Here is an 11772-nt window from a genome sequence, read left to right on the forward strand (position 1 = left end):
ACCCCAACCTCAAAATCAGATCCCAACCTCAACATCAAACCCAAACCTCAACATCAGACCCCAATCTCAACCTCAGACCCCAACCTCAAAATCAGACCCCAACCTCAACATCAGACCCCAACCTCAACATCAGACCCCAACCTCAACCTCAACATAAATCTCTTATCCAAGAAGCTCTTTTTTCTGTTTTTTTTCAGTATATTCCACAGCAGGAGTGTCAAACTCAATCAAACAGGAGGCCAAAATCCAAAACACACCTGAGGTCGTGGGTCAAACAGGATAAACATTTATTGAACACTCTAAAACTACATTTTTAAAACTTTAAAACAGTAACATAATTATGAGCTAGACATATAGCATTAATGCTTAATCTGAATTTGGCCGCTGAAGATGCTAGTGCTGATAGCTGAAAACACTGAAGCTGATAGACAGACTAAAATATTAGTTAACTTAAATTAGCCAAAACAGCTAGCATGTAGCTGTAATATTTGCTAAACTCCAAAGTAGCCTAAAAAATCTTAGTAAATGCCAAAATAGTCCAAAATGCTAGCAAAGTGTCAATTTTTAACACTTTAAAATCGTAGCTTATTAACATAATTATGAATAATAAAGGCAGGAATATTATTCCAGAATAAATCAAAATAAACCTTAAATAATTTTCAATATTTTACTCTCCTTAAAATTATTCAAGTTAGAAATGAGCACAAGATAACATCGGGTCATTAATAACAATAAAATAAAATGATCCGGAGGGCCAGATCCGGCCCCCGGGCCTTGACTTTGACACACGTGATCTACAGTTTTGTATTTTCAAACAGTTTTTAGTTTTTCTCATCATAATCTGATTTGTGATGCGCTCCAAAGGTGAGGGAGGAGGAGCTTCAGTCACCTGACTGTCCAGTCCGAGCAGCAGCAGCATGAAGAAGAAGAGCGCCGCCCACAGGGGGGCCACGGGCATCAGGCTGACCGCCTTGGGGTACGCGATGAAGGCCAGACCCGGACCTGAGGCACAGCAGCAGACTGTCAACGGCAGCTCTCCTCAGAGAGAACATCAGAGAATTCACTGGTTTCCTGTGAAGGATGCACACGTGCACACACACGTGCACGCCCACATCATCCTTATGTTTACTATCATCAGTGTTGGAACGCAGCGTGTGGACCTGACAGACTGCATGTAGCGTCCACAAAGAGAGGACAAACCAAATATATCTGTGAGCTCCAGTCATGTGGTGCACTGCTAATAATACACAAACAGCTCACACATGCACACGCACATGCACGTACACCCCTGGATTCATTCAGCTTTTCCTCAGAGAGCACCCCCCCCCCTCTTTTTAACTCGAGCAGCTGCTTCAGCTGATCAACACGTCCATCCACTGAGCTTGATTCTGTTTTCCTGGAAACTTCTGACTGTTTCTTCTGTCACATTCTAGAACCCTTTGAGGTCCACGAGTGAGAAAGTGCAGATCCTGCTCTAGAGGGCGCTAGGGTCACGTGCACCTGTACGGGGGTTGACCTGCACAGGTGCAGCAGATTTTTGGGTCGTCCGGTCCGTGGGGGGTGTATAGAGAGGAGCAGCTGCACCTTCAGCTCAGGTGTGTCTCACGGAGGCCCATGCAGCCACCTCAAATGGAGCGTACCATTGTCGTGCACGTGGTAAATGTCATGTATTTGTGATATAAGTTCCATGTACTCATGGGGGATGCTGGAGTACCATTCCTGACCACATGCTGCACACCTTTACCTGATTCTGCCACTTGGGAGATGTCGACTCCCTGCTCTGCAGCCATGAAGCCCAGAATGGAGAAGACCACGAAACCGGCAAAGAAGCTGGTGCCGCTGTTGATGAGCGCCAGAACGAAGGCGTCCCTGCAGGAGAGAAGGATGTCAGCCATCAGGACACCTGCAGCCTCTGGATCCAGAGACTCTACAGAACTCTGGTGACGTCTCTGACAGGCTAGTGCTAGTCTCTGAGCTGCTGTTACCATGGAAACTCAGTCTTATTTGTTTTGGTCGACAGATTTTCAAAGGAACAAGAAAAACTGACTCTTAACAAAAATAAACAAAAGCCTTAACAACAGCAGGAAATGAACCAGAGCACCGCCAACGATCAGTGACGGACCAAAGTTATTCTCATTTTACATTAATGATGTTTTTCTTGTTTTAATGTCAACAAAGTTGACATTTATTATGTTTGCTAATGATATAAATATGTTTAGTTCAGGATAGAATATTGATGAGTTGCTGAATGTTGTTGGACAAGAATTTAAATCTAACAAGATGTCTCTAAATGAAAATAAAACTAAATATATGATATTTTCTGGAAATAGAAAGGTTGTAAATGTGAAATTATATTTAAATGGAGCAGAAATACAATATGTTAAAGCAATAATTGTAATATTTGATGATAAATTGTCTTGGAAATCTCATATAAATTACATAAAGGAAAACATGAATTTTGAATATTGAATTTTATTTGAATATTAATTATATGATTTTTTTGTTCTTAAATTCCTAATTTTTCAGTTATTTTTGGGCATGTTTTTAGAATCTTCCTATGCTTATGTTCCATTTTGTTACATAAACCACGGTTGAAAGTAGAAGAAAACTACTGTAATTTATCACGTGTGTCATGATTTGATCTGATTTTTATGACGTATATTCTTTTCTGAGTTTATTATATTGGATAAAAATTACCCAGCAAAAGTGATGATGTAACTTTTTATAGTAAAAAGGTAAAAGAAAAGATTCATGAAAAGAAAAAGTTGTAGTTTAAAAAACATCTAGATGTATCAATAATTATAAAACACTTTTATAAAAGAATTTAATTTATTTGTATTTATTTTTAAAAAAATCTTTTCTACTTGGTTGTATTGATTAGGTTTGTTAAACTTATCAGCATAGACTGTAGTGTCAGAAGATTCTCTTTTTTACTGGTTTATTCTGTACATTTTTTGTAAATTACGCAAATGGAAAATGAAACCAAAAAACACATCAATCAATCAATCAATCAATCTAACATTAGCAGCCTCTCAGCAGATGACAGAACTTTAAATACAGTAAATAGAGAGCATTTCTCAACTGGATGTGTCCAGCTGAGAAATGCTCTCTAAAACCCAAACCTTCAGTCTGACAGACGATTACGTTCTCTAGAGTGACAGTTGTTGCAGTAAGCCCTGCTCTTTGTCTTCCAGGTTGTTTTCAGGTGCATGCATGTGAGTGTGAGCGTGTCGTACTTGTAGCAGTCGTTATTGAAGCGATTGTAGCTGCCTAACGCAGTCAGCGCTCCGAGGCCGATGGCGTAAGAGAAGAAGATCTGCGTTCCAGCATCTATCCACACCTGCAGGGGAGAGGTCAGAGGTCACAGAGCGGCTGGAGGTCCAGAGACAAACGTTTCGTCTTTCAATCATCATCACGGGGCCTAATATAACCCTTTAACACCCGAGGCGTCGTCTGTGACGCTTCAACACAAAATCTTTAACATAGTGGAACTTTTCAACCGTCAACATGATCATTCCAGCAGAATCTGAAGGAGAAAAGCGTCTCGATGAACTCGATGAGCCGCTATTCTCCTCCACATTCTACTGGAATGATCGTGCTAACAGCTGAAACGTTCCAGTAAATCAAAGAACAGAAACACTGGAGCTCCGGTCTGAAAGGGTTAAATAGAATCTGCCTGTGTTTGATTACAGCAGCAGGGGGCGTGCTTCTACAGTTTTTGAGGTTTTTCACCTGAACTACAGTCAACAGGTGTTCCTACCAAACTAAGATCATTAAGAGAAGAAATCTAACCAACAAAAACAAACACATCAGGTTAAAAACAGCCGAAGCTTCAGTCCTCTAACACCTGACAGTCAGAGTTCAGGGCACGGCGCGTGACTCACCTGTGCCTCCTCCAGTTTGGACCAGTCCGGCTTGATGTAGTACATGATGCCGTCGTACGCCCCGGGAAGGGTGACTCCTCTGACCAGCAGGATGATGAGGACCACATACGGGAACGTGGCGGTAAAATACACAATCTGGAAGGCACACGCCGCAGTGTCAGAACCACCGAGCCCAGCGTCCCTGAAGCTGAAACCTGAAGCTGAAGTCGCTTTTGCTGGGATGTTCCTGTAAAAACTCCATCTCTGCCACTCAGAGGAAGAACGGAGGCATGATTCTGAAACTCAGAGTCACGCAGCAGCAGAACCAAGACGACACGACAGGGTTTGAGCAGCAGAAATGTGGACCAGATCGGGTTCGTCCACAACGGCTAAACTCGGGTAGACTGGCTACGTTAGCCAGGGTCTGATGGACAGCGGAGCTCACTAGCTCAATACAGAGGAGCTCGATAACATGCTACAGAGCAGCAGTGACCTTCAGACCCAGTCTGACGTCAACCACTGAAGCTCCAGAAACAAAGAAGTTCCTCCACAAAGACGTGAAACAGAGAGTGTCTTCCAGCTGCTGAATCACCAAAACACCTACTGACCTTTTTGGGTGAGATTTCTGTCAGGTTCACGTTAACCCTTTAACACCGGAGCTCCAGTGTTTCTGTTCTTTGATTTACTGAAACGTTTCAGCTGTTAGCACGACCGTTCCAGAAGATTGTGGAGGAGAAAAGCTGTTCATCGAGCCGCTTTTCTCCAACAGAATCTACTGGAATGATCGTGTTAACAGCTGGAGAGTTACCGTATGTTAAAGATTTAGTGTTTCTGCGTCATGACGACGCCTCAGGTGTTAAAGGGTTAAAATAGTCAGTCTAGAAATGGGTCAAAGACTGAAAGGTAGAGACGCGAATCAAGCATGAACTAAATCTAATGGAGAAACTCTAAAACTGTATTTCATCTCCATGTTCCCACATTCCTCTTCAGGCCTGGAACCGTCACTGCCGACCTTCATGTACCTGACCTAAATATCCAGAGTTACATAAGCGAGGAGGAGGATGGGGAATGTGTGCGGTTTGTTTACATAAGAGGGGCTGAAACGCTGAGAACCAGGCAGCAAAAACAAGCCGGAGGAAGACGATACCGCCTGATAGCGGGCCTGCTGCGCCGGAGCGCACAAGGACCGTCAGCACCACGGAGAGCGCCGCTCCCCGGCAGGGTCCCGTTTCAGTCAGCTGTTTGTTTTACCCACAAACGGGGCGGCGCTCCTCCTGCTGCCTTCGCTCCGAGGGATGGAGGGGGCGGGGCTAGTGGAGGAGGCTTCAGCAGCGTTTTCACTGGCAGTGATTGGACGGAAACGCCTCAGCACACATTGTTCTGGTGTTTGTGGCAGGAAAGTCCAGAAAATACTGAAGCGGTTCCTCTGTGATCAGGTCGCATGAACCTGTTTGGACCACAAAGGTTCAGAAATGTCACCTGATGCCCAGTAGCAAAGATCAATTCTGGAGGAGGAGTCTGAGCTTCAGATGATGATGATGATGATGATGATGATGATGATCACACAGACTGACATGGAGAGCAGTGACAGGACTCGAGGAGCAGAACCTCCAGGCTGCTCACCTCACATTTTCCTACCATTGCAGATGAAGAGGATCCAGCTCACAACAGCTGTTCCTTTCATTTGAATTATTCACATCAATCTAACATTCGGTCTGTTCATGTCATCAGGATTGAGCAAACCCTGAAGATGAAGAAACGACAGTGAGATGATTCAGTCTTTGTCTCAGAGCTGTGACTGGAAGCTTCGAGGGAGCGGCGCTTCACTCTCACTTACAGGTTTTCTGGATTGACAGTAAGATACTGTGTGAAACACGGCGGAGGTGGTGTCATGCAGTTGTCACTCATGACGATGAAGGAGTTTCCTCATCTTCACACTGAGATCAGGACCATGTTAATCCATTCTTCATCCACCAATCACCTTTCCTTTGCACATGAGGAACCACCAGGTGAACCAGAGGACTGAGGTCCACCGTCAGCTTCAAAACCGCTGATGATCCATGATCTGATCCCTCTGAGATTATGAAGACGTTTCTGTCAGATTCTATTTAAAATAACTTTTCTGCAGTTCAGTGTTTTTTAATTCTTTCAAATGATTTCCTTTTTATTTCCATGAAGAACTTCCTTCGGTCCTGACGTGATACTAGATGTTTCTGGTGTTTGTTCAGGCGTGTTCTTGTCATGTTTTGATATCATTCTGTGGTTCTAATGTTACGTTTTTCTCTGTTTGTGTTGATTACAATATGTACTGAAAAGTATTTGTGTTGATTTTTTATCATAAAGACCAAATTTTGGCTCCTGTGTTTTGGGTCATTCGTTGTGCTGCTCGGTTCTCCTGCAGGTTTCCACGCTCGCCGGCGTCCGAGTCCCTCACGCCGCCGTGACGCCTCAGCCTTCAGGCAGATCTGCAGACGGAGCAGGTTTCATTTCCCAGGGTGTCTCAGTCACGTCCCACTGCAGTCAGGATGCCCTCCCACCGGCCGGCCAATCACAGCCTGCCACATCAGCGGCTCAGCTGACCCCACACATGGTAGTCATAGCAACACTAAGCCAAGCGTGTGAGCGGCGTGTTTGGGTCTGTCGTGGCAGCGAATGAATCACAGCGGTCAGCTGGAGGCAGGCGGCACTTTTGAAGGAACATTTTCAGCCAATCCAGCTGTGGTTTCACAGACGGACGTCTCCTCCAGGCGCCGTCGGACGGAAACGTTCATGACGGTTCTGCTGTCATTTATCAGGACTACAAAACGTCACGAGTTTCCTGGTTTCTCCTCAGGACCAACAATGACAGTTCTTTCTTTATAAAGGTCATCACACGATGATGAAGGTCTCAGACTCCAGTGGTTGGTGTGAAGCAGGAGTCTGAAACCTGCAGCTCCAGATCCACATGATCCTGTTATCTCTCCACGGAGGATCCTCAGACAAACAGAAAATAAGTCATGGAGACTTCTGACCATGTCTGAGTCAGCAGCTCCCCCGAACCAAAACTACCTAAAGAAAACAAATAAACAAAGCCCACAAACTAAGACTACCAAGGTCCAAACTAAAATAACCAAACCCAGCAGTGGAAGACTGCTGAGGACAAAGAGGGAAAAAGAACAAAAAAGGAAAAATAAAATAGTATTTTTTCAAAGTAAGGATTACTTAATGATCACTTATTTAATTTAGATGAGTTACATTTATAAACTGATGACTGAGGTGCACATAAAGGTACATTTTTGATTTTTAAATGAATATTTACAAAAGAAAATTTGGATTAAAAGTAAATTTCTGAATATTTCTTAATGAACTTGTTGTGAATCAGGAGGAGGAAACAAATTGTTTGAAAAGCTTGTAGCAGCGATGCAGACGCTACAGACCAAAGTCTGCTCCGCTCCATTCCGATCATCCACAAACAGATCCATGAACGTCTTTGTGTTCCTGGTCTGAACTGGAGTCCGGATCAGAACCGTCCGGCTCCATGAATGACATCGACCGCCGTCTTTGTTGTATCTCTATGTTAGGGTGGGGGTGTGAGGGGCTGTAAGCTGGAGAGAGTAAACAAATGAGCCCAGGCTTACGTTCCAACGTTCCCGTCCACAACTCTCTCTAATGAACTCCTGCCGCTCTGCAGGAACTATGTCCTCCTAGAGAACTAAGTACTACAAGACGTCAGAAGACGACTGAGAACGCTTTCACAGGAGAGCACCAGATGATCGGAGGCTGAAGTTTGTGTGTCTTTGTGTTTGTTCGAGCTGCTGTGATGTTAGAAAACCAGACACGGCGAAGACGTTACCTTCCCGGTGGACTTCACGCCCTTCCAGACGCAGAAGTAAACCAGAACCCAGACCGCCACCAGGCACAGCATCAGCTCCCAGTTCAGCTTTCCAGGTTCGTCCAGACCGGATGAGATGTTCAGCACCTTGTTCCTGCACAGAGACCACAACCAGGACCCCCGTCAAGCCTCTGGTCGACCCCCAGCCCCCCTGACCCGCAGAAGCAGCAGACTCACTCCCAGAACTCTATGATGGGAGAGCGGGCGTCGGCCAGGTCAGCGCAGGTCATGTTGCTGTTGCCCACCGTGGTGTTGGCCAGACTGGCGTTCTTGCAGTCCTGATGGTGGAAGATCTCGATGCAGCTGGGGGTGTTCCACTCGTTGTCACAGGAGGACCAGGGCAGCGTGGAGCTGAAGGACTTGATCAGGTAGTAGAAGCCCCAGGCCAGAACCATGATGTAGTAGGTGTTGCAGAAGAACACGATCACCATGGAGGCGAAGCCCAGCCCTGCAGGGAGGCCACGACCAATCGTGAGGCTCGGCGTGGACGTACAGGCGGGTGTGCGGTGGAACGTTAGCACGTTAGCATGTAGCTCTGCTAAAACCAGCCCTAGAAATACGTCAAAACGTCTTCAAAATGAAAAGTATTTACTTTTTTAAACAGAATCTTTCAACAGGGAAAGAAAATGTTGTTACAAAGATTTTAAAAATTCTGGTCACCAAGTTTTCTTAAGATAAGATGACTTTGCAGCAGCAGGGCTGCTAGATTAGTCGACTAAACGACTTTTCAAATCATCGGCGACGATTTCACCAGTCAGTTAGTCGTTACTTTACATGCTATGGAGTCAGAGTAAAGATGAACAAAGTTCAGCACCACAACATGCACTTTTTATATTTGAGTCAGTGAAACCAAAACTTTATCTTTAGTGGAAAATAGTTCCTGGTTTCAGATTCTGACCTCATTTAATGCTGACTAATCATGATTCTCCTCTTTCGGTACGTAAAAACTCAATCACACTTTCACAGATCTCAACAATCTTGGTGTCAAAACGTTCAGCTCCTTCAGGACATTCCTGCTTGTAAGTTTGGTTTTCATAAACTTTATAGTTTTTGAAATATTGAGCTAAATATGCCCCACAGGAAATGAATGAGAAACTCTTTAAATTTCAACATCTTAAGTGAATTATCAACAAACCTTTAAATATTTTTATGGTTACGTTTTCATCTTTAAAGTCATTTTTAAAGAATTTGGAGTTTCTGTAACATTTTAAAAACATGCTAACCTGTTTGACTAATTTGTTATCTACTGAGGTTTATTTATGCTAATTTAGAGTTTAGCTTCTATTTTAGCAACATGCTAATGTTTGGGGCTAATTTAGTTTACCGAGGAATTTTAGGCTATTTTGGAGTTTAGCTAATATTTAAGCAGCGAGCTAGCTTTGGGGCTAATTTGACATCTATTAAGGTTTTTTAGCTCATATCTTAGTTGCACAAATCATTAAAAGTTTAATAAACGATCATCTTAATTGTCTTTATTTTTAGTCAGTTTAAAGCTAATGATGATTAAGATGTTTGTTTTACATCCACTTTGCACAGCACCAGATTAGTCGATTATTAAAATACTGGTTTGTGCGGCTCTACTTTGCAGTGACGGGTCTGCAGAATAAACAGGACAGATTTTAAACTCAGCAGCAAAGCCTTCAGCGTCCGCGTGGTGAGGCGACCCAAACAAGCGAGGGGGACTTTGGCGTGACCTGATGAAGTCGGGACAGTGTTATGATCCTCAGTGTCAGCGCCTGAGACTCTGAAGAACGGAGGCGTCAGCAGTTTAAAGAAGCTCACGGGGGTTTAGGGGGGGTGTAAAAGCAGCTTTATATAAATGGAGGGTGTGAGGGAGAAGGTTTAGGTTCATGACTCGTCTCGATGCTGAACGCCTCAGCTGGACGGCGAGGAGCAAAGAGGACGCATGCAGGTTCAAATGACTTCACGAGGAAGTGATGAAGTCTTCTGTCATCCAAATAAACTATTCTCCTTTTGAAAGAGTCTCAGAGTCATGACTGCAGTTCTGAACCAGATCCAACCAGATCTCCTCTGATCGTCGTGACGATGTGCGATGATGACGGACACCCATCAGGACATCCAGAGGAATCCTCCGTTCATGCATCAGCCTGAAGCTGATCTCTATCCAGAAGAAGGATCAGCTCAAATCAGCCTCAGACCGGGAAGTCTGATGTTTGACAGCTGAGCAACTCATCATCTCTTGACGCGTTGCCATGGTAACCAGCTGACTCACTCGGCTGTCTGGAACATCTGTGTTGTTGTGGTTGTAATGACTAACAGGCTGCAGGTCCTAAAACACTCAGTGAGTGTAATAATTTACCTGAAGAGACAATGAAGTTATTCTTCCACTCAAAGGTCGTCCTGATGGGTTTGTAAACGTAAACCGCATGACCCCAGCAGCAAGGCCTCACCTGCAGCCATCCCTCCATGGTGACTGAAGAGGCCTCAGAGGTCGGGGGTCAAACCCGGGCGTAGCAGTCATTGGACCAAAGACTGATCCTCGTTCTGAATGTGTCTTTGGAACGGAAACAAACCTGAAGCATTCTGGGAAGTAAAGACTCTAAACTCACGTGAACGCCAAGAACATTCTGACAAAATGTTGTTTCTTTGAGAAGATCAGAGGTTTGTGAAAAAACATCTGAAGCCGACATAAAGGACGTCCTGCACCTGAAAGGTGAGAGACTCGCTCCCCTGCAGGGAGTCCAGATAAACACCCGCCTGACCGCTCAGATCGTTTTCCACGTTTCTGTTGCTCCACGCTGCTCTGCAGGAACCAGATCGGACCGGTCGGTTCTGTCTGCAGCGGCACAGAGATCCCAGGAATCTGAGCTGAAGGTCCGATGTGAAGGCAGCCGCAGAGGGTGAAGGCCGAGGATCAGCTGGAGACGCGTGTGTGTGTCTGTGTGTGTGTGTGTGTGTGTTACATGATGTGTGTACCTGTGTGTGTGTGTGTTACATGATGTGTGTACCTGTGTGTGTGTGTGTTACATGATGTGTGTACCTGTGTGTAGAGCTGGGCGATATGACATCATGTGGGTGATAGAAAAGTGTCTATTGTGTCATTTCTCTTCTATCATTTTTAGTTGTTTATTTTTTATTGCTGATCTTTTGTGCTAAAATCTCTTTTCCTACTAAGAAACTTAAAACTTGTTGTGTACTTAAAAAAAATGTTTTTGATTTGTGACGATTCAGTTATATGATACTTAGAATAAAGTCAGAGAAAAGTAAATCATGACATTGTTGTTCATTTTTTTAGAGAATAACTGAAAATAATCTTTATCATAATATATATTGTTAGTGATGTGAAACAAGTTATATCGTGATATACAATATTTTCCTGCTCGCTCAACACTACAGGTGTGTGTGTGTGTGTGTGTGTGTTACATGGTGTGTGTGTGGGGGTGTGTGTGTGTGTGCGGGTGTGTGTGTGCCTTTATGTGTGTTTTTAAGTAAGAGTGTTTGTGTGTTTGTGTACATTCATGTGTCATCAGCCTGAAACTGAGATCTGTTCATGGTACTGAGTCATACGAAGGGCTTCTGTTTGAAATAACAAATTGTTCTTATTTATAGTTCTACATAATTAATAATGAATAATGATCCTCCTCATGTGAAGACTCTGATTTCTCACCATAATTATCAACAATGACAACAAGCTAGGAAACAGATATTAATATTCAGAACTTCGTTAATCTCAATAATTGTTACATTTAATTATGTTTACTTACATTTCAAGGGAAAATGTCTCATTTTGTTCCATGTTTATCAACTATGTAATATTAGAAAAAAATCAATGTACATATTTTTGAACAAATCTGCAGCATTTATGACAAAACTAATGATCTTTGAACTGGAGTAGGTCAGAGGTCACCTAAACTTATCTAGAGTTCATGTATCAAAAAATAGCACAAGAATAAAATGTAATTTTAGACGCAGTTCACAAGTGAGTTGTGTTATTTTTAGAAGAGACCTGTGGGCACTTTGTGTCTGGTGTGTGTGTTTGTTTTTATATGTGTTTTATAGTAAGTGTGTGTGTGGGGG

At 43.6% G+C, this 11772-nt stretch overlaps 1 protein-coding gene and 1 long non-coding RNA gene across 2 annotated transcripts in view; one reads left to right on the top strand and one right to left on the bottom strand.

Moving 5' to 3' along the window:
• Nucleotides 1-11772, bottom strand: part of slc6a8 (solute carrier family 6 member 8) — a 29346-nt gene that overhangs the window by 2563 nt on the left and 15011 nt on the right. Inside the window, exons 3-8 of the mRNA XM_024263869.2 lie at nucleotides 7912-8182; nucleotides 7696-7828; nucleotides 3885-4019; nucleotides 3237-3340; nucleotides 1745-1869; nucleotides 890-1002 (exon numbers count right to left, since the gene is read on the bottom strand). Coding sequence (XP_024119637.1) covers nucleotides 890-1002; nucleotides 1745-1869; nucleotides 3237-3340; nucleotides 3885-4019; nucleotides 7696-7828; nucleotides 7912-8182 — 881 coding nt within the window. The remainder of the gene's footprint in view (nucleotides 1-889; nucleotides 1003-1744; nucleotides 1870-3236; nucleotides 3341-3884; nucleotides 4020-7695; nucleotides 7829-7911; nucleotides 8183-11772) is intronic.
• On the top strand, nucleotides 1000-2333 carry LOC112140857. The gene is made up of 3 exons (XR_002918274.2): nucleotides 1000-1595; nucleotides 1684-1940; nucleotides 2021-2333. It is a non-coding gene; the product is annotated as an uncharacterized LOC112140857 (long non-coding RNA).

This window comes from Oryzias melastigma, linkage group LG7 (genome assembly GCF_002922805.2).
Source record: "Oryzias melastigma strain HK-1 linkage group LG7, ASM292280v2, whole genome shotgun sequence".
In the NCBI taxonomy this organism is placed as follows: domain Eukaryota; kingdom Metazoa; phylum Chordata; class Actinopteri; order Beloniformes; family Adrianichthyidae; genus Oryzias; species Oryzias melastigma.